Source organism: Balaenoptera borealis, assembly GCF_965194805.1.
Source record: "Balaenoptera borealis genome assembly, chromosome: 1".
In the NCBI taxonomy this organism is placed as follows: Eukaryota; Metazoa; Chordata; class Mammalia; order Artiodactyla; family Balaenopteridae; genus Balaenoptera; species Balaenoptera borealis.
Window position 1 is genome coordinate 33,126,103 of NC_138860.1, and position 24,028 is coordinate 33,150,130.

The window sequence follows — 24,028 nt, forward strand, 5'->3', positions numbered from 1 at the left end:
TCTAGCCTGGGGAGTGGCTACCAGAGCTACCACCCCAGGGGCAGCCCACCAAGGTAGCCACACCAGCCTCCTGAAACATTATCACTCCCCCTGCCCTCAAGGGCTGCTTCCTTCTACTTGAGACCAGGTAGGAACCCAAAAGGGACAGTGGGGTAGCTGGCAGAATCCTCTGGCAGCCCAGCAATAGATACTAGTTATTCTGCACAAAAGCTTTCCCTCTTTGTACTGGAGATGTGGAGGGGCAGGGGCGCTAGTACCAATCCAGGGCAAACTGGTGGGACCTGAGCCCCGACAGTCTCCCTAACCTTAGCAATGCCTCCCCCACTTGGGAAATCTGCCTTGTCCTCTTCATTTGGCAAAGAGCCAATGATTTTAACTCTCCCTTATCAGCTTGGAGCCTGAATCGTTCAGCCAGGCAAGGGAGGACACCCCACCAAGGGCATATCCCAACTGGGTATCAAGCATGGAGAAGGGCTGATCCAGACTGGGTCTTCCTCCACAGGGATTCCTTAACAAACTCAGGACCTGAGGCCATCTCCTTCTAGGAGAGATGAGAAGAGGGGTTAAGTTCTCTCTATACATAAGAAGGTAGAGAAACCCCACTGTTGACTTGAAAATAAATAGGTTCCATGTGCAAGTGTTTGGGAAATTTTCCATGGAAGTGCACCAAAAACCTTTTGGCCTCTCCCCACTGACTCTCCCAAGTTCCTTCAATGAATGATCCCTGCCCAACAGGTTGGGCTGGCCCAGCCTGGAAAAATGTCCGAATTCCTAACTTCAGCCTGACCTGCACTGTGTGCCTGTGCATTGAGTGAGCTGGTCAGCTAGCAAGTCTTCGTAGAGTTAAAGGAGGGGGTGCTGGTGAAGAGCCAACAGATTCTTGGCCTACAAGCATTGCTTCTTTGTGAATTCATTATGCCATCTGGCTGCCAATGGAACTCAAAACTTGGAAGGCAGAAGACAATGTTATCTGGGATTTACCGTGCCCAGCACCCGAAGTGCCAGATTTCGAGAGGACGAGAACCGTAGCCAATGAAAACTCACCCTCCCCTGCTCCACCTCCTGCAAAGTCCAGCTCAGGCCCAAGAGGTGTGGGAAGGTCACAGAGCCTCAGGACATCCCAAGTTAGAGGTGCCTTGTGAACCAAGTGTCTAGAACCCTTGAGGACTTGATGAAGTGACTGTTAACCCCCAGGCCAGCCCCAGACCAACAGGTGATTGCTGACTCACAGTGGCCTGGAGTTGGGAGCTCAAGGAGGGATCCTGAAACATGTCCAAGGGTGTAAGTACTCATAGAGACCACAGTGGATGTAAGATTGGAAACACCTGGGGTGGAGGGAGGCCTTGAAGAGAACTTCACTGTTAGAATACTTTGGAAAGAACATAAATTCACACAGACCACTCACTGGACATGACTGAGGCAAGAAAGGAGAGCAAGATAGTGAAATAATCCAGAATTTCAATACTTTTGAATGTTCTTAGTTATACTGACCTGCAATGATGTGGTTCCTGAAGAAGACCGGGACTCTTGAGATATTTGTGTAATTTATTTAATTTAAACGCCATTCTCCTTTTGTTCATTTTGCTAATAAAGTGGTTTTGAAATGTGAACAAATACATGTGTTCGGGTGGTTTTACAGAGAGGCAAAAGAAGTCACCTCCAGGAAGAGGTGGCTTGCTTTGCCCTGTCCTGGGGAAAAGAAACAGAAAGCTGAGACTTCTTGAATCTCCCAGCTGCTCTCCAGGTTCCGGTTTTCCACTCCTGAGAATGAATAAACTTCCACGATCCAGCTGAAGAGCAGAGATTGGGGCATGACACCTGGACTAAGGGATCCCCATACTCAGGACCAATTCCCAGAGCCAACTCTGTGATTTCTGTGGCTATCAGGGAAGTCAAACTTCCACCATCTCTTCTGTGTATGTTTCACGTGCTAATTCTTCAACATTCATGAGACGTCTGTTAAGGGCCAATCCCATCAGTACTCAGCAAAGTTTTCAGAATCCTTGGTTTGGAGGAGCACACAATCTCCGACATTTCCCTCCCCTGTTTGTGAGACAATGCAAGGAGCAAAAGGCCAAAGGACTCAAGTGTCCAACGAGCTAGGCTGATTCTCAACTTTGTTTGCTAACTGTAGGAAATGGGAGGAAATAAGAGGAATCACAGAAAAAGAGCAAAGGCTTGAGGGAGAAAGAAATAGAATGAAGTGGAAAGAGATGGAGGACTAGAGATAAGAAAGATCAGCGGGATAGATGCATGGAAACAAAGAGATCAGGAGAGCTAGAAAAGGGAGAAACAGGTGAAGGAGGAAGAGGATATATTGCAGGGGCAGAGAAGTCACTGAGTTTCAAAATGATAATTTATGTAAAATAAACTAATCTTGCTTTATCGTGCTATTCAACTGCCCTGCAAGATCTGAGTAAACTGGCAATTAGCATCCCTCCGCTTTGAATTTTATATATGTTTTTAATGATGCTATCTTAGCCTGAACCCCTCCCCCCGCCAAAGTAGAACATGAGACAAAAGCTTCCATACAGGTATTTGGGAGGTGATGCCAGCAAGCGGGAGTGAAAGGCAGGAGGAGTGAAACAGGGAGGGAGGGAAAGCCAACAAAAGAATGAGTTACTGGGGTAGCCCCTGTGGAGGGCAACTGGGGCTCCAACCTCCTGGGCCATCCTAGGAGCTCTGCAAAATGCGTCTCCAAACTGTCCTGGAGAAACATTTAACCATCATTCCCATCTCCTGTTGGTCAAGGGTGATCCCTTGGATATTAACTCTCCAACAATTATGGGTTGCATGGACGTGAGCACAGAGCAGTTCCCAAGGGATCCCATGCTGTGGCATCAAGGAAGCCCCCTGGGACAGGAAGGAAGAGGTGTGCATGGCTCCTGGGAGAGACCAGCAGGTAAGACCGCTCAGAACTGTTACCCCAAAAGAGGCTTCGTAGGAGAGTTCTGAGTGGCGTAAAAGTGGCATCTAAATCAGATGCATTTCTTTAACTTATCTTTAAAACGCATTTTTACCTTGAGTTGTAAAACTACAACATGGCTTTAGCAGTCTTTGGGAGAGTAGTGTCAAAACTTCTATGTTAACTAGACTTATTGGGGTGATCACTTTACAATATATACAAATATCAAATCATTATGTTGTACACCTGAAACTAATATAATGTTATATGTCAATTATATCTCAATTTTTAAAATTCTATAAGATGATCATCTCCCCATTCTACAATGGAATGGAGTATTTTAAGACTCTGCCTTCCTAAACATAGTTTCTAATACAATTCCTTGTTAAGAAGAACCAGGGCCCCTCAGAGCAATGGCTGGTTCCAGGGCCAGGGTAGGGTAGGCACAAAATGAGTCTGAAACAACTTTTTATGCCAGAAGGCAAGGAATTGTTAAAAAAAAAAAAAAAGATGGAGGCATATCACAAGGACCAGATTCAAGCACCTTCTACTAACTGAATGTAGGGTAATTTGGGCACCAAAACAAACACAATGATGAATTTTAAACCAATAAAAACAAGAATTGATCCTATACCAATACTAGATAGATAGATAGATAGATAGATAGATAGATAGATAGATAGATAGATAAAAAGATAGATAGAAGGTAATTGTAGAGGATTTGTAGTATTTTGTAACATCTGGAAGGTTTAGTCCCCACCTATAACATTTTTATGATACAGTTTTCTTATTCAAGGATATAATATTCCTTTCCATTTTAATCTCCTTTTGATAATCTAAATAGTGTCTTCTCATATAGATCTTACACATTTCTCAAGTATATTTATTCTTAGTTATTTTTTACCTTTTTTATTGCCTTTTCCATTATAAATGGAATCTTTTCTTATATTTTCTAACTCGTTGGTGATTGCATATACAAAGACTATTGATTTTTGTATATTAACTCTGTACCCAGATTACCTACTGAATTCTCTTACAGTACTAATAGTTTTGTAGTAGTTTGGCAGTTGATTATTTCAAGTTTGCCAACTATACATCCTATGTGTACAAATAATAAACATTATAAATTTATCTCCTTTTCAAATCTTTATACTGCTAATCTCTTTTTCTTGTTTACTTGCCTTGACTAGTACCTGCAAAAATAATATTAAATAATAGTGGTGATAGTAGACATCCTTTTCTTATCTCTGACTTCAATGCTAAAGTTTCTGCTTTTTTCTCATTAAACATGATTCTGGCTTTAGTACTGGAAAATGTATTTTATCATTTTAAGACTTTTGTCACAAAAGGATGTAGAACAATCAACATCTGACATGACTGTGTGAGGAGCTACACTGATCAGCTCCCCAGTGAAACTGGTAACAATTTTTTTTTTTATTTAAGCCTCTAGATATGGTCCTAAGGGCAAACAACATATGAAGAAATACCTATTCAAGAAATAGCTATTAGAAGAATATAGATATAAGATATTAGAAGAAAACACAGAGGTAAATTTTCATGACCTAGGATTTGGCAAAAAAAATTCTTAGATATGACACCAAATGCATGAGCAAGAAAAGAAAACACAGGTACATTGGACTCATCACAATTTAAAACTTTTGTGCTTCAAAGGACACCATCAAGAAAATAAAAAGACAACCCACAGAATGGGATAAAATATTTGCAAATCATACATCTGGTATCTAGAATATATAAAGAACCCTTGCAACTCAAAAATAAAAATACAAATAACCCAATTTTAAAATGGGCAAAATATCCAAATAGACTTTTCTCCAAGAAAGATATTCAAATAGCCAATAAGCACATGTAAATAGCATCAACATCATTTGTCACCTGGGAAATGCAAATCAAAACCACAATGAGTTACACACATATACACATTCTTTTTTTAATATTCTTTTCCATTATGGTTTATCCCAGGAGATTGAGTATAGTTCCCTGGGCTATACAGTAAGACCTTTTTGTTTATATGTGTGTATAACTGAGTCACTTTCCTATACAGCAGAGATTGGCACAACATTGTAAATCAACTCTACTTCAATTTTTATTTATTTATTTATTTATTTATTTATTTATTTATTTATTTTTGGTTGTGTTGGGTCTTCATTTCTGTGCGAGGGCTTTCTCTAGTTGCGGCAAGCGGGGGCCACTCTTCATCGCGGTGCGCGGGCCTCTCACCATCGCGGCCTCTCTTGTTGCCGAGCACAGGCTCCAGACGCGCAGGCTCAGTAGTTGTGGCTCACGGGCCCAGTTGCTCCGCGGCATGTGGGATCTTCCCAGACCAGGGCTCGAACCCATGTCCCCTGCATTAGCAGGCAGATTCTCAACCACTGCGCCACCAGGGAAGCCCCTCTACTTCAATTTTTAAAAATTAAAAAAAAAAAAGCCACAGTGAGGTACCACTTCACATCCACTAGGATGACTAGGATCAAAAAGTCAGATAATAAGTATTGACAAGGATGTGGGGACATCAGAATCCTCATACATTGCTGGTGGGAATGCAAAATGGTACAGCCACTTTGGAAAACAGTATGGAAATATATCAAATGATTAAGCATAGAGTTACCATATGACCCATCAATTCCACTCCTAGGTGTATATCCAAGAGAAATTAAAACATAGGTCCACACAAAATCTTGTACATGAAGGTTTATACCAGGATTATTCATAATAGTCAAAATGTGGAAATCCAAATGTCCACCAATGTATGAAAGGATGAATAAATGAAATGTGGTATATACATACAATGGAATATTATTCAGTCATAAAAAGGAATGAAGTACTGATACATGCTATAATATAGATGAACCTTGAAAAATATAAGTGAAAGAAGCCAGACACAAAAGACCACATATTATATGATTCCATTTATATGAATGTCCAGAATAGGCAAGTATTGATATACAGAGACAGAAAGTAGATTAGTGATTGCTTAGGTCTAGGGAGAGTAACATGGGGGGAATTAGGGATGATGGCTAAAGGGTACAGGGTTTCTTTTTGAGGTGATGACAATGTTCTAAAATTGACTGTGTTAATGGTTGCACAACTCTGTGAACATATTAAAACCATTGAATTGTACACTTTAAAAAAAAAAGAAATTTGACATCTAGACACCTTGTAGTGAAACTTAAGAACACTAAAAACAAAGAGGAGTCCTTGAAAGGAGACAGAGAGAAAACAGTTCACTACAAAAGATCAATAATTACATTGTCAGTCAACTTCTCAACAGGAAAAATGGAAGCCAGAAGACAGTAAACTAATGTCTTCAAAGTGCTAAGAGAAAACAAACATCAACTTAAAATTGTTTGCTCAAGAAAATTATCTTGGGGCTTCCCTGGTGGCACAGTGGTTGAGAGTCTGCCTGCCAATGCAGGGCACACGGGTTCGAGCCCTGGTCTGGGAAGATCCCACATGCCGCGGAGCAACTGGGCCCGTGAGCCACAATTACTGAGCCTGCGCGTCTGGAGCCTGTGCTCTGCAACAAGAGAGGCCGCGATAGTGAGAGGCCCACGCACAGCGATGAAGAGTGGCCCTCGCTTGCCACAAATAGAAGAAAGCCCTCACACAGAAACGAAGACCCAACACAGCCATAAATTAATTAATTAATTAATTTTTTAAAAAAAGAAAATTATCTTGCAAGAATGAGGATGAAATAAAGATATTTTCAGATAGGCAATAATTGAGAGAGTTGACTGTCATCAGATTTTCAGTAAAGTAGCTTCAAAAGGATGAACATTGGGAAAGAGAAAAATTATTCCAGAAGTAAGGTCTGAGATTCAAGAAGAAAGATTAAACAAGGAAACTGGTAAACATACTGGTAAATATAAAGAAACTGTCTCTATATAATAATAATAACTAATTTGTGGCATTTAAAAAAATTAATATAAAAACTAAAATAAAAAAATAAATAAAAACTAAAATAATGAACAACAATAGCATATAGAGAAGAGACTAGAGTTAAAGCGTTCAAATGTCTTCACATTTTTCAGAGGAAAAGGGTTACAATATTAAATTCAAATTTATTAAATATGAGTACTAAATTTTCAATAGTAAATCATAAGACAACAAAGAATATAATTTCCAAACCAGTGGGGCAGAGGAGAATAGAATAAGAAAAAAACCCACACAATGAAAGTTTAATTAATTGTTTAAAAAGGCAATATGTGGGGAGAGAGAAGAATAGAAAAGGTAGTGCTAATAGGAAGATGATAGAAATAAGTCCAAATACAGAAGAAATCACAGAAAAAATGTAACTAAACTAATCTCATTAGTAAAAGAAATTGTCTGATTAGATTAAAATTTAAATTCAGAGGTCCTTCTAAAACATAAGGACAGGGATTCCCTGGCAGTCCAGTGGTTAAGACTCCGTGCTTCCAATGCAAGGGGCACAGGTTTGATCCCCGCTCGGGGAACTAAGATCCCACATGTCATGCAGTGTGACCAAAAATGTTTTTAAAATGAAAAACATAGGGCTTCCCTGGTGGCGCAGTGGCTGAGAATCTGCCTGCCAATACAGCGGACATGGGTTCGAGCCCTGGTCTGGGAAGATCCCACATGCCACGGAGCAACTAGGCCCGTGAGCCACAACTACTGAGCCTGCGTGTCTGGAGCCTGTGCTCCGCAACAAGAGAGGCTGCGATAGTGAGAGGCCCGCGCACCGTGATGAAGAGTGGCCCCCGCTTGCCACAACTAGAGAAAGCCCTCGCACAGAAACGAAGACCCAACACAGCCAAAACTAAATAAATAAATAAATAAATTTATTTTTTTTAAAAAAAATGAAAAATATAAACTAAAAAATAAATAAATAAATAAAATAAAACATAAGGACACAAAAATGGAAAAAAAAAATATATACAAGATAAATATTAACCAAAAGAATGAAATAGCTATATTATTAGCAGACAAATTGGTTTTAAGACAAAGAGATTATGAAGCATAAAAAACCACTATGTCATGATAAAATTTTCAACAATTCTAAACCTGAATGTACCAAATAAAAGTCTCAAAATAAATAAAGCAAAATTGATTTTTTTAAAACTGAAAAAATGACAAATCCACCAACAAAATGGAAGATTTCAATATACTGTCTCATTAAGTCATACAGAATTTTTAAAAGTAAGGTATGAAAGAGTTAAGCAATAAAATAAACAAACTTGATTTAATAAACACAGATGGAATTGTACACACAACAATTAAAATTTACACTTCTTAAGTACACGTGAAATATTTACACAAATTGATCATACACTAGGTCCTAAAGCAATTCTCAAAAAATTTCAAAGCATAGGTGTCATTCCACATTTTGTGACATAATGCATTGAAGTTAAAAATCAGTTACAAAAAATAACTTGAACAAAAAAATAGGCATTTAAAAAGTTTTTAAAAACACTTCTGGGGGCTTCCCTGGTGGCGCAGTGGTTGAGAGTCTGCCTGTTAATGCAGGGGATGCGGGTTCGAGCCCTGGTCTGGGAGGATCCCACATGCCGTGGAGCGGCTAGGCCCATGAGCCACAACTGCTGAGCCTGCGTGTCTGGAGCCTGTGCTCCGCAACAAGAGAGGCCACGATAGTGAGAGGCCCACGCACCGCAATGAAGAGTGGCCCCCGCTTGCCGCAACTAGAGAAAGCCCTAGCACAGAAACGAAGACCCAAAATGGCAATCAATCAATCAATCAATCAATCTTTAAAAAAAAAAAAACAAAAAACACTTCTGAAAAACTCATAGTCAAAGAAGAAATTATATGGAAACTTTAAAACACTTAGACCTAAACAATAATGAAAATACTACATATCAAAACTTGTGGTACATAGGGAAGTATGCTTCAAAGTAAATTTATAGCCCTAAAATGCTTTTGTTAGAAAAGAAAAAAGACAAAAATTAATGAGCCAAATATTCAACTATGGTAGTTGGAAAAAAAAACAAACTCAAAGAAAACAAAAGAAAGGAGATAGTAATAATAGAATAGCTAACACCCATTGAATGATTACTATATGCTAGGTACTCTTCCAAGCCCTTTACATGTATTAACTCATTTAATCTTCCTAACAATTCTAAGAGGTACATACTGTTATTATCCCCATTTTACAGATGAGCAAACTGAGGCTCAAAATTTTAAGTAAGTTTCCCAAGATCACTCAGCACAACTCTATGAATGTGGAGTGCCTAGGAATTTAACCCAGGCAATCTGGCTCCAGAGCTTAAACTCTTAGCTAGTATAAAGTTGAAAACTTAGACAAAATGAATAAATTGTTAGCAAATATAATATACCAAAATGGAATCAAGAAAACAGTAGAAAGCCTTAAAAATCCTATAACCATTAAGTAAAATCAGCAGTTTAAAATCTTTCCACAGAGAAAATACCAGGTCCAAATTACTTTATTTTTTAGAATTATTAGAAAAATGTCTTAGGTTTTTGGTCCTACTTTACATACACACTCTTCCAGAGAATGCAAAAAAAAGGCGGGGTGGGGAGGAAGGTCAATCCTTTAGTAGTTTAAATGTGGTAGAAATTTCCCTTTCCTTCCCCTTCCCTCCTCTTCTTCTCTCTCTCTCTCTCTCTTTCTCTCTCTCTCTCTCTCTCTCTCTCCCCCCCTCCCCCTCCCTCCTTCCCTCCCCACCCCCAAAAAGCAGATCATCATGGTCCAACATGGCTGCTAGAGCTGCAGCCATCACATATAAGAATGGAGGAAGAATTTTAAGCAGAAGGTATCTGCTTATCCTTCATTCTCCACATTCAGTCACATGGCAAACCTGGCTGCAAGGGTCTGGGAAATTTATTCTTTTAGCTGGGTATCAATGTGTTGAGCTCAAACTCAGGGTTCTTATTACTTAGAAAGGGGAAAAGAATATTGGGGCAGCTAGAAATCTCTACAGTATTCTCTAATTAGATTTCTACTATACACTTGATATCAAATCCAAAACAGAAAAATTACAGGACAATCAAACTTATAAACAGAATTGCAAAAATCCTAAAGGAAGATGCAGCAATGGGTTTATCCAAGTTGAGTTTATCCCAGGAATGTCAGGGCAGTTTACATTTTTTAAACTTATTAATGCAATTCATTACATTAACAGGCTAAAGGAGAAACATGCTCTACTTGACTTTGAGATGTATTTTAAAGTTATAGTAATTAAGACAGTCATATTAGCATAGCAATAAACAAAGCAACCAATGGAACAAAATAGAGAGCCCAGTTTTCATTCATACATGAAAACTTAATAAATGAGAGAGTTGTCCTTGCAGATCACTGAGGAAAGGACAGGCTATTTAATGGATGGTACTGGGAAAATTGGTTATCTAGTTGGAAAAAAATAAAATTTGACCTGACCTCATACCATTTACAGAAAATCCAATTCCAGATGGATTAAGATCTTTGATGTAAAAGGCAAAAGTTTAAAACTTTAAAAAGATAGCATTGGGCTTCCCTGGTGGCGCAGTGGTTAAGAATCCATCTGCCAATGCAGGGGACAAATGTTCAAGCCCTGGTCCAGGAAGATCTCACAGGCCACGGAGCAACTAAGCCTGTGTGCCACAACTACTGAGCCTGCACTCTAGAGCCCGTGAGCCACAACTACTGAGCCCATGTGCCACAACTACTGAAGCCCACATGCCTAGAGCCCGTGCTCCGCAACAAGAGAAGCCACTGCAATGAGAAGCCTGCGCACTGCAACGAAAGAGTAGCACCCACTCACCGCAACTAGAGAAAGCCCACGCACAGCAACGAAGACCCAACACAGCCAAAAATTAATTAATTTTTTAAAAAAAGATAGCATATCCTGGTACTGGCACAAAAACAGAAATATAGACCAGTGGAACAGGATAGAAAGCCCAGAGATAAACCCATGCACATATGGTCACCTTGTCTTTGATAAAGGAGGCAAGAATATACAATGGAGAAAAGACAGCCTCTTCAATAAGTGGTGCTGGGAAAACTGGACAGCTACATGTAAAAGAATGAAATTAGAACATTCCCTAACATCATACACAAAAATAAACTCAAAATGGATTAAAGACCTAAATGTAAGGACAGACACTATAAAACACTTAGAGGAAAACATAGGCAGAACACTATGACATAAATCACAGCAAGATCCTTTTTGACCTACCTCCTAGAGAAATGGAAATAAAAAAAATAAATAAACAAATGGGACCTAACGAAACTTAAAAGCTTTTGCACAGCAAAGGAAACCATAAACAAGACAAAAAGACAACCCTCAGAATGGGAGAAAATATTTGCAAACGAAGCAACCGACAAAGGATTAATCTCCAAAATATACAAGCAGCTCATGCAGCTCAATATCAAAAAAACAAACAACACAATCCAAATATGGGCAGAAGACCTAAATAGACATTTCTCTATAGAAGATATACAGATTGCCAACAAACACCTGAAAAGATGCTCAACATCACTAATCATTAGAGAAATGCAAATTAAAACTACAATGAGGTATCACCTCACACGAGTCAGAATGGCCATCATCAAAAAATCTACAAACAACAAATGCTGGAGAGGGTTTAGAGAAAAGGAAACCCTCTTGCACTGTTGCTGGGAATGTAAATTGGTACAGCCACTATGGAGAACAGTATGGAGGTTCCTTAAAAAACTAAAACTAGAACTACCATATGACCCAGCAATCCCACTCCTGGGCATATACCCTGAGAAAACCATAATTCAAAAAGAGTCATGCACAACAGTGTTCATTGCAGCACTATTTACAATAGCCAGGACATGGAAGCAACCTAAGTGTCCATCAGCAGGTGAATGGATAAAGAAGATGTGACACATATATACAATGGAATATTACTCAGCCATAAAAGAAACTAAACTGAGTTATTTGTAGTGAGGTGGATGGACCTAAGAGTCTGTCATACAGAGTGAAATAAGACACAAAGAGAAAAACAAATGCCGTATGCTAACACATATATATGGAATCTAAAAAAAAAAACAACTGGTTCTGATGAACCTAGGGGCAGGACAGGAATAAAGACACAGACATAGAGAATGGACTTGAGAACACGGGGAGGGGGAAGGGTAAGCTGGGACGAAGTGAGAGAATAGCATTGACCTGTATACACTAACAAATGTAAAACAGCTAGTGAGAAGCAGCTGCATGGCACAGGGAGATCAGCTCAGTGCTTTGTGACAACCTAGAGGGGTGGGATAGGGAGGGTGGGAGGGAGATGCAAGAGGGAGGGGATATTGGGATATATGTATGCATATAGCTGATTCATTTTGTTATACAGCAGAAACTAACACAACACGTAAAGCAATTATACTCCAATAAAGATGTTTTAAAAAAGATAGCATATCAAAATATATTTATGATCTTGAAATAGAAAAAGACATTAAGCAAGAAAACAAAAGATTGATAAATTCACCTACATTAAAATTAAACTTCATCAAAAAAACAAAGAAAGAGAAAATACAAGATACAAATGGAGACAAATATTTGCAACATAAATATAACCAATAAAATATTACTATCCACAATATTTAGATACTCCTAAAAGTCAATAAGAAGACAAACAACTCAAAACAAAAGTGGGCAAAAGAACAGTCATTTTACTGGGAAAACACGAATAGCAAGTAAGCATAGGAACAGATACTTAAACTGGGAAAAAATTAATACCACAATGCTATATCATTTTCCAGCCACAAAATAGGCAAAATTAAGACATCTGAAATGCCGAGTGCTGGTGAGAAAGTGGAGCAACAGGAACTTAACATACTATGCACAGCTCACTGATGGGAACATAAACTGGTTCAATTGTTTTGGAAAATGATTCAGCATTGTCTTATAAAGTTGAACACTCACATACAGTACAAACCAACATTTCCACTTCAAGATATACACCAGGGATGGGACTTCCCTGGTGGCGCAGGTTAAGAATACGCTTGCCAATACAGGGGACACAGGTTCGATCCCTGGTCCAGGAAAATCCCACATGCCATGGAGCCACTAAGCCTGTGCACCACAACTACTGAGCCTGCACTCTAGAGCCCACGAGCCACAACTACTGAGCCCACATGCTACACCTACTGAAGCCCACATGACTAGAGCCCGTGCTCCGCAACAAGAGAAGCCACGGCAATGAGAAGTCTGCGCACCGCAACGAAGAGTAGCCCCCGCTGGCCACAACTAGAGGAAGCCCACACGTAGCAATGAAGACCCAACGCAGCCAAAAACTAATTAATTAAATTTTTTTTTTTTAAAGGTATACACCAGAGAGTCTCTTTCACCTGTGGCTTTCACCTGTGGCCCAGGAGACATGCACAATAAATGTTTATATACTCACAGAATGCAATATCATGCACAGGGAATGTGAATAGACTTCAGCTAGATATAACAGTATGAATAAATCTCACAAAATTTTGAGTGAAAAAAGCAAATTGCACAGGACTATGTATAGCATGCTGTCATTTTTATAAAAGCAAGCAAAATCAAACTCTCCTCTCTTATACATATATGTTAGGCATCACACATATGTGGTAGAACTATGTAAAGCACACACATAGACATACACAATTTCAGATAGTGGTTAACTTGGGCAGGAATTGAGGGATAGAGGCACTAGGACACACACATCTTCAATGCTATTAATCATTTGTGGGGGGGGTCACAATTTTTTATGTTTTTATTTGCTTTACATAGTCACTGAGTATATTCAGTTAGTATCAAATATTACATGATAGGAGAATATAAAGAATATTTAAGGACAGGGGAATATTTATGATAATGCTAAAAGAAAGAAGCAGAATATAGAACTTTGCGTATAGTATGCATCTGTTTCATTTCAAAACAGATACACCTTTCATATGTGAGTATTTGTGCGCATAGAAAAAAGATTGAATAACATCAAAATATGATGAGTGAATATCTCTGGGTATTGGGATGGCACATGATTTTTTTTTTGTTTATACTTTCCTGTGTTTTCCAAATAGTTCACAGGGGCATAAATGGATATTAATTTTACAGTTAAAAATTTTAAGTTTGGGGGAGCGCCCTGGTGGCCTAGTGGTTAGGATTCTGGGCTTTCACTGCCGTGGCCCAGGGTTCAATCCCTGGTCAGGGAACTGAGATCCTGCAAGCCATGGGGCATGGCCAAAAAAAAAAAAAAAATTAAGTTTGGTAGGAATTAAACTGCTTTGTATTAAAAATTCTGTTAATATACACTTTTAAAAATCATTTCAACTCTATTTTTAATATTCTAGATCTTAAGCTGGGTAGTGAATACAGAAATGTTCATTATATTATTTTTACATCTCTCTACATGTGTGAAGTTTTCATAATATTGTTTTTATTTATTTTATCTTTGATCCTGAATTAAAAAAAATTTTTTATTGGAATATAGTTGATTTACAATGTTGTGTTAGTTTCAGGCATACACCTAAGTGAATCAGTTATACATATACATATATCCACTCTTTTTTTTTTAGATTCTTTTCCCATATAGGCCATTACAGAGTATTGAGTAGAATTCCCTGTGCTTTACAGCAGGTTCTTATTAGTTTATCTATTTTACTTATTAGTAGTGTGTATATGTCAGTCCCAATCTCCCAATTTATCCCACCCCCTTTATCCCCTGGTAATCATAAGTGTGTTTTCTACATCTGTGACTCTACTTCTGTTTTGTAAATAAGTTCATTTGTACCCTTTTTTTTAGATTCCACATATAAGCGATATCATACGATATTTGTCTTTCTGTGTCTGACTTAGTTCACTCAGTATGACAATCTCTAGGTCCATCCATGTTGCTGCAAATGGCATTATTTTTTTCTTTTTTATGGCTGAGTAATATTCCATTGTATATATGTACCACATCTTCTTTATCCATTCCTCTGTCAATGGACACTTAGGTTGCTTCCATGTCCTGGCTATTGTAAATAGAGCTGCAGTGAACACTGGGGTGCATGAATCTTCTCAAATTATGGTTTTCTCCAGGTATATGCTCAGGAGTGGGATTGCTGGATCATATGGTAGCTCTATTTTCAGTTTTTTTAAGGAACCTCCATACTGTTCTCCATAGTGGCTGTACCAATTTACATTCCCACCAACAGTATAGAAGAGTTCCCTTGTCTCCACACCCTCTCCAGCATTTACTGTTTGTAGATTTTTTTTTAAAACTTTTTATCTTTTTTTTTTTTTTTTTTTTTATTTATTTTTGGCTGTGTTGGGTCTTCGTTTCTGTGCAAGGGCTTTCTCTAGTTGCGGCGAGTGGGGGGGGCCACTCTTCATCGCGGTGCGCAGGCCTCTCACTGTCGCGGCCTCTCTTGTTGCGGAGCACAGGCTCCAGACGCGCAGGCTCAGTAATTGTGGCTCACGGGCCTAGTTGCTCCGCGGCATGTGGGATCCTCCCAGACCAGGGCTCGAACCCGTGTCCCCTGCATTGGCAGGCAGATTCTCAACCACTGCGCCACCAGGGAAGCCCTGTTTGTAGATTTTTTGATGATGGTCATTCTAACTGGTGTGAGGTGATACCTCACTGTAGTTTTGATTTGCATTTTTCTAATAATTAGTGATGTTGAGCACATTTTCATGTGCTTTTTGGCCATCTGTATATCTTCTTTGGAGAAATGTCTATTTAGGTCTTCAACCCATTTTTTAATTGGGTTATTTTTTTTTTTATATTGAGCTGCATGAGCTGTTTGTATATTTTGGAGACTATTCCCTTGTCAGTTGCTTCATTTGCAAATATTTTCTCCCATTCAGAGGTATGTCTTTTTAGTTTTGTTTATTGTTTCCTTTGCTGTGCAAAATCTCTTAAGTTTAATTAGATCCCATTTGTTTATTTTTATTTTTATTTTCATTTCTCTAGGAGGTGGGTCAAAAAAGATCTTGCTGCAATTTATGTCAAAGAGTGTTCTGCCTATGTTTTCTTCTAAAAGTTTTACAGTATCCAGCCTTACATTTAGGTCTTTAATCCATTTTGAGTTTATTTTTGTGTATGGTGTGAGGGAGCGTTCTAATTTCATTCATTTACATGTAGCTGTCCAGTGTTCCCAGCACCACTTATTGAAGAGACTGTCTTTTCTCCATTGTATATTCTTGCCTCCTTTGTCATAGATTAGGTGACCATAGGTGCCTGGGTTTATCTCTGGGCTTTCTATCCTCTTCCATTGATCTATATTTCTGTTTTTGTGCCAGTACCATACTGTCTTGATTACTGTAGCTTTGTAGTATAGTCTCCAGTCAGGAAGCCTGCTTCCTCCAGCTCTGTTTTTCTTTTTCAATGTTGCTTTGGCGATTCAGGGTGTTTTGTGTTTCCATACAAATTATAAAATTTTTTGTTCTAACTCTATGAAAACATAATATTGTTTTTAAATTGCTATTGAAAAATAAGTACTTGATTGCAGGGTTTTTTAGTTTTTTGTTTTTTCAGTTAGGATAAGTGAAGGGGTTGGAGCAAAGCACTCCCTCTCTGAGCTTTGGCAAACACCAGGAGTGTGAATTTGCATCTTTGGTCATAACTAGCTAAATGGCCCTAATGGCTGTATAGTGCCTGTGAATTTTTTTAGAGAATTCTAAAATGTGAGACTGGTACCATATTAAATTGCATCAAGGGATCTGGAAGGAAAGGTTTCTTATGGCTCCAGGAAATCTAATTTTATATCTCTGCATCCCAAGAGATACTTTTCTTTCAAAATGACCCTCTACTCTGAAAGCTATCAAATTTCAGTTTATTGGATACACTGAAATTACTAATACATAATCTTTCTAAAACATCCTTCAGTCTTCTGATACAAATAGATGGAGAGATATACCATGTTCTTGGATTGGAAGAATCAACATTGTGAAAATGACTCTACTACCCAAAGCAATCTACAGATTCAATGCAATCCCTATCAAACTACCACTGGCATTTTTCACAGAACTAGAACAAAAAATTTCACAATTTGTATGGAAACACAAAAGACCCCGAATAGCCAAAGCAATCTTGAGAAAGAAAAACGGAGCTGGAGGAATCAGGCTCCCTGACTTCAGACTATACTACAAAGCTACAGTAATCAAGGCAGTATGGTACTGGCACAGAAACAGTAGTATAGATCAATGGAACAGGATAGAAAGCCCAGAGACAAACCCATGCAGATATGGTCACCTTATCTTTGATAAAGGAGGCAAGAATATACAGTGGAGAAAAGACAGCCTCTCCAAAAAGTGCTGCTGGGAAAACTGGACAGCTACATGTAAAAGAATGAAATTAGAACACTCCTCACACCATACACAAAAATAAACTCAAAATGGATTAAAGACCTAAATGTAAGGCCAAACACCATCAAACTCTTAGAGAAAAACATAGGCAGAACACTCTATGACATAAATCACAGCAAGATCCTTTTTGACCTACCTCCTAGAGAAATGGAAATAAAAACAAAAATAAACAAATGGGACCTAATGAAACTTAACATCTTTTGCACAGCAAAGGAAACCATAAACAAGACGACCCTCAGAATGGGAGAAAATATTTGCAAATGAAGCAACTGACAAAGGATTAATCTCCAAAATATGCAAACAGCTCATGCAGCTCAATATCAAAAAAAAAAAAAAAACCCAATCCAAAAATGGGCAGAAGACCTAAATAAACATTTCTCCAAAGAAGATATACAGATTGCCAACAAACACATGAAAGAATGCTCAACATCATTAATCATTAGAGAAATGCAAATCAAAACTACAATGAGATATCATCTCACACCAGTCAGAATTGCCATCATCAAAAAATCTACAAACAATAAATGCTGGAGAGGGTGTGGAGAAAAGGGAACCCTCTTGCACTGTTGGTGGGAATGTAAATTGATACAGCCACTATGGAGAACAGTATGGACGTTCCTTAAAAAACTAAAAATAGAACTACCATACGACCCAGCAATCCCACTATTGGGCATATACCCTGAGAAAACCATAATTCAAAAAGAGTCATGTACCAAAATGTTCATTGCAGCTCTATTTACAATAGCCAGGACATGGAAGCAACCTAAGTGTCCATCAACAGATGAATGGATAAAGAAGATGTGGCACATATATACAATGGAATATTACTCAGCCATAAAAAGGAACGAAACTGAGTTATTTGCAGTAGGTGGATGGACATAGAGACTGTCATACTGAGTGAAGTAAGTCAGAAAGAGAAAAACAAATACCGTATGCTAACACATATATATGGAATCTAAAAAAACAAAACAAAATGGTCAGAGGAACCTAGCGGCAAGATGGGAATAAAGATGCAGACCTACTAGAGAATGGACTTGAGGATACGGGAGGGGGAAGGGTAAGCTTGGACAAAGTGAGAGAGTGGCATGGACATATATACACTACCAAACATAAAATAGATAGCTAGTGGGAAGCAGCCGCATAGCACAGGGAGATCAGCTCGGTGCTTTGTGACCACCTAGAGGGGTGGATAGGGAGGGTGGGAGGGAGGGAGATGCAAGAGGGAAGAGATATGGGGACATATGTATATGTATAACTGATTCACTTCGTTATAAAGCAGAAACTAACACACCATTGTAAACCAATTATACTCTAATAAAGATGTTTAAAAAAATAAAATAAAAAGTCCTTCAGTCTTAATGTATTTGCCTGGAGTTGCAAAAATGCAGTGTTAACATTGATATCAAAAACACTTTCAGCGAATTCCTAAACAGAAGCAAACACTCTCATCTAATATACTTCAAAACAATGTCTATAGACAGAGCAATATTGTTCCAATTCAAATGAAATCAAGCCCGGGGTTGCAGAGCTTCCTCAATGGAATCTAAGGGAATGGTAGTCAAGCCCTAAGCTTCAGAGGAAGTGAGAAGTAGACAAAGATCTGATAAACTTTGTTCATTTAGTTGCCTTTTCCCCCTTTTATTTGGTCTGTTGTCATCTAGAAAGGGATTGACGAGTATCTCAAAGCAGAAGATCAAGTGCAGGCAAGACCTTGCACTAATTTGCCTGGAACCCTACTTCATCTCTGCTCTGCCGCTGCGAGCTACAGGGCGAGAAACCACAACCCCCAAAAGGCCTTGCGGGCCTGGGGCGTGGCCATCCCGTGGATTGGTTGTCCTGCATCTTCAGGCATGGGATGATTGGCCAGCCCTGGGAATGGGGTGGGACTAAGGCAGTTGCGGGAATTAGAGCAGTGACAGGGCGAAGATCGCGGGCTGGCTGTTTAGGTCCAAACTCCAGCCCGCCGACTGGCACCGAGGCATTGAGAGAAACATGGCTCGGCCGTACGTTTGCCTGCTGGCCCTGGCGGCTGTGCTGCTGCTAGGTATCGCCACCGTCTCCAGATCGAAGGGCCTGCGGGGCAAGGAGCATCGGAAGGCGCCGCGAATCCCTTCTCAGTTCAGCCAAGAGGAGCGCGTCGCAATGAAGGAGGCTCTGAAAGGTGAACCTTGGTCCCCTTCACCACTTATTCTCATATATAGGTCGCTGTCTCCTCGGGCCAACCCGCGACTCCCTTCTCCTGCCACAGAGGTCGGCTACTCGAGCTCGAGCTCCACAACACCCCACCGCCGAGCCCTGGTCCCATTCACGGCACCTCGTGCCCGGCTTGGGGAGCCCATTCTTCTCCTAGACCTGGCTTCTGGGGACTCCAGCGTTCCCTTCCTACCCTGGAAGCTTCACCTTTGCCCTTATCCACCCTACCCCACCCCCACCTCCGCTTGCCTGGAGCATGGGGCTTGGCCACAATCTGATCTCTTTTGGAAGAGGTGGCTGCCAGTGTGTCGGGGGGTCATCACTGCCTTGGGGAGGACGGGGCAGGGCAAAGAATCCCCCCAATTCCTGCCTGAAATCTCTGGCCCCACCCCTGCTGGAGGTTGGACTGAATACCCTCCTCCCTCATTTGGGGGGTGTTGCCCCATCACTGCCCAGCTCCTCTGACTGCCCCCTTGAATTCAGGCTGGGGGTACTGGTCACTGCCAATGTAGAACTTGCTGGAAGATGGGGATTCTTGCCCCTCTCCAGGTCTCCTCCTTAGGTGAAGTGATAAAGGAAGGGTCTAATGTCTTTTTAAATGGCACAATTTTAGGGGTCTGAGGGTGCAGTCCCTTAACCTGACACTGGAGGGGACCCCCAAAACTCTTCCCCCCACACTCGAGGTTTCTGTGTGGAGGGGGAGCAGGGAGATCTAAGCTGTGGTGTGAAAGGGTAGGGAGAGATGCTGGGGGTGAGGGTGCTGTGTTCTAGACCCCCCATATTATCCCAGTATCCCCTGCCCCCCCTTCCCTCACCCCATGCCCCCAATTCTGTGGCAAATCCAGATTGTGAAAATGTACAATAAATGTGTAATGAGTAAAAAAAAAAAATACAACAGCTTTTAACCTTTGAGAGTTTTCACTTGTTAAATCACTTAAGACTAAATGATCTGAATCTTATCTACAGATGAGGGAAATTGAAGTTTAGGTCAGTTAAATGATCTTCCCCCGCACCCCACACCTCGGAGTAAGCACTGGGTGACAACATCTAGTGCCTGTAGTTTCTAGATGGCTCCAAAAAGAGGTGTGGGAGTGTTGCCGGCGTGTGAGATGTTCCTAATTTCTTCTCCTAAAGGACATCTCTCCCCTAGACCGCAAACCAAGGCTAAAAATTTATTTACCTTCCCAATCTGCGTTTTCCAGGAGAAAAGAAAGTTTCTGTTGAGTGCTAGATCCTGTGGTATAATGAGATCCTTCCTCACCATTGGGCTTAACGCCAGTCTTTTCCCTTCCATTAAGTAATGGATTAAAAGAAACTGCCTACATAAACATGTGCCGGCAGATGCAAAAGCTAACCCTCGGTGTTAAATATAAATTGTGTTTGTGCTGGAGCGATAGGCCTGGGAGGCAGAGCAGGGCTTTCCCAAAGCATCATAGTATAAATAGTTCTCTGAAGGGCATTGGGCAGCAGCTCACCAGAGTCTCCCTGCACAAAAGAAAGCAAAAGCTAGATTAGAACCAAAAAAAGGGGCCTCATAGCAACATGGCTTAGAACGCTGAGCAGGGGACAAAACACCTGAGTTCAGATCTTGAGTCTGCCTCTCAATCTCATGCAGGCAGTTTGTTTAGTCTTTCTGAACCTTGGCTTCCCCACCTATGTGGTAGGCTATGACGCAGGGTTGATTCTTAGCGAAACTGAGTACAGAAGTCAGAGGCCCTCCCTTGACCTCAAGCTGCCCTGGGTGCATTTGTTCCCAGTGTTTTCAGACAGCCATCTAATCAAATAATTTCATGATCCATGTGTTTCTGCGCCCCTCCTCCCCCCCAACCCCCGCTGTTTGCATTTGATAGTGGAACTCTTTAAGAATGTAAAGCCTTCACCAAGGGATCAACCTAGTGGCAATTCAGCAACTGAGACTTCCGGGTAGAGTGGATGAGATTGTTTATGACTGAAGAGCTTGTTTGGGAGCTTCTAAATCCACCCCTTCCCAGGCATCATGTGCCCAAAAAGCTGGCCTTGGCTGAGAGAACAGTGAGACTCTGGATGAGCCAGTCTATGAGGAATAAGCCTACTCTCTGTACAGAAAAGTACACAAAGCTTCATTCTTGTAGGGACCCAGGACAGCGGGCTCCTTAGATTCATTGAAGGGATGGTGGCTTCAGAGGCAGAGTGAGACCTTAGAAGCAATTTATAGCAGCTTCCCACTTAGGGTCAGGATATAAAATCTACTCCTGTCTGACCTCCCCCACCCCATCCCATCTTGGACTTTATTTTCCTTTAAGAACCATAGTAGCCTAAATAAATTCAACAACTTGAGTTTAAATCCCAGTTCTACTGCTTGTTTCTGGACAACCTTGAGCAGCTCACCTAATGCCTGTAAGCTTGTTTCCTCAGTTTCGAATAAGGGAAAACAACAGTGCCTACCTCAAAGGATTGTTTTGCCCTCCACAATAAGATAATGAATGCAAGAGAGCTTTTTATGTACAGAGGGCTGTGGAAAAATCAATGGTTGTTATCATCTTCCATCTCTGACTCTGATAGGTGCCATCCAGATTCCAACAGTGTCTTTCAGCCCCGAGGAGCTCAACACGACAGCCCTGGCTGAGTTTGGAAAATACATTCATAAAGGTCAGCCACAAACTGTGCAGAAGGGGTAGGAGAGGTAGCGCTGGAGACACAGTGCTTTTACAAAGTGATAAAGAAGTTTAATTTGTGACTGGCCAAGGGCAACCTAATTTGAATGGGCCTCTTTTGACCAAAGTTTGTACATAGTGGGGAGCGATAGAAGGGAGAGTCCAGGAGTTAGAGTGGACACAGAGTAGAGACTATAGATTTGCCCTTTGAAGAACCAAGGCACATAGCTGTTGGGTTGGAGTTTGAACTCTCCCAATCTTTGCCCTAAATATGTCAGTCAATAAATATAATCTAATCAAAAGGTAGGACTAGGAATTCCTTCTCCCATAGTTTCCAGATCTAAGCTCCATGCTCCTCCCACCCCTACCTCCATACACATACCTACAGCCCACACATGCACACATTCCACCTACCCAAGCCCTACTCCAGATTCATTACTAACACATTTCTGAGCTTCTAGGCAGTCAACAGCTTTGAACTATCACATCAGTCCTCTCCCCCTTCCCCACTGCCCATGAGCTAAAGAAATATGGGTCAACAGAAAAAAGGAGACTTGGAGCTCCCCCTCCCCATAGAAAAAGCTCATGGAAAGTAGTGAGGCCACTTTCCTAAATCAAATAAAAAACAGCCCCCCTCAAGTCCCAGGTGGGAGGGGCTGGCAAAGGCATGGCAAGTAGCCCCCTCTCTAACACTCTGGGGACGGGTGGATCTGGGATCAATCCAACAGGCTGAAAGTCTTCACTAAATAGGAGATAAAAATCAGGAAAGAAATGAACAGTAACAGTAGACTAGATAAGCTGGCTGACAAGAAAAAAGCATATTCTTCATTTTTGTTTGTTTGTTTGTTTGTTTGTTTGTTTGTTTTTAGGTATCCACAGAGGTATATATGGATTCTTCCAACACAGCCCAGAGGGAGATCAAAGTTCTTTCTCCCATGTTTCTAAGGCCACCTGTGTTAATACTTATCTGTAACCGGAATAGTTGACCCTGGGAACACCCACACCTGCACACAAAATTGTGGCCATATGCTAGACAGAATAATCTTTTATCTCCATATAACACAAACATTAAAAGTATTGTTTTGTAAAAGAAAAATATCTCTGATTTTTTAATATATATATATAGTGGTCATGTTTGGTTCCAAGTAATTTGGAAACTGGGGCCTATTATATTTAGAATTTAACATAGTCTTCGTCTCCGTCATCCTGTAACGTGTATTTGTGACAACATTAGAGGTCAGACCAAGCCAGATCTTGAGCTCTTATCTGTCATAATGGTGGGGTCTTGATATTCAGGTTATTATACAGTAATAGCACATTATAATATAGGGAAGAGGTATTTCAGAGATTGGGCAAATCAGAAATCAGACTGGCTTTGTACCAGAAGGCTTCCTAAAGGAGGCTGCATGTTTTAAAGGAAAAAAAAAAAGCAGGGAGAATCAAATGGTAGGAAAACCAAAGGCAACTGTTGAATCTGGCTTTCTCTCATTGCTTTTCATCTCTTTGTTTCTAGTCTTTCCTACTGTGTTCAAAACCAGCTTTATCCGGCATGAAGCTGTGGGAGAGTACAGCCACCTGTTCACTGTCCAAGGCTCGGACCCCAGCCTGCAGCCCTACATGCTCCTCGCTCACATTGATGTGGTGCCTGCCCCTGACGAAGGCTGGGACGTGCCCCCGTTCTCTGGGTTGGAGAGTGATGGCTTCATCTATGGTCGAGGCACACTGGACAATAAGAACTCTCTTATGGTCTTGAAACGCTGTGTTCCCTCTGCCTTGGAGTCCTAAAGATTAACCCAGGAGGGGGGTGCTTGGCTAAGCCCTGGGAGGCAGGAGGCTATGGTAGAAAGAACCTTGGCTTCAGGATACCTCGGTTCCAGTCATCAGTTTGTCACTTCCCTGGGCCCCGATTTCTCAAGTGTGAAATAGGGATTAGAGTAGATGATCCCCAGGTACCCTTTCAGCTCTGACATTGATAAATTTATGCTTTTCTCCAGGTGGTATAAGTTTCATGCAGAGCTCTGCTTCCC

The 24,028-nt window shown here is 40.6% G+C and overlaps 1 protein-coding gene across 2 annotated transcripts in view; it reads left to right on the plus strand.

The window, feature by feature from the left end:
- Window positions 1-18,389: 18,389 nt before the first annotated feature.
- PM20D1 (peptidase M20 domain containing 1) overlaps window positions 18,390-24,028 on the plus strand; it is a 33,184-nt gene continuing 27,545 nt past the window's right edge. The window contains exons 1-3 of one of the 2 annotated variants that reach the window (XM_082363933.1): window positions 18,390-19,336; window positions 21,910-21,996; window positions 23,515-23,747. In XM_082363933.1, the coding sequence (XP_082220059.1) occupies window positions 19,168-19,336; window positions 21,910-21,996; window positions 23,515-23,747 (489 nt within the window). In that variant the 5' untranslated portion in view covers window positions 18,390-19,167. The remainder of the gene's footprint in view (window positions 19,337-21,909; window positions 21,997-23,514; window positions 23,748-24,028) is intronic. The other variant, XM_082363934.1, reaches the window with a different exon arrangement.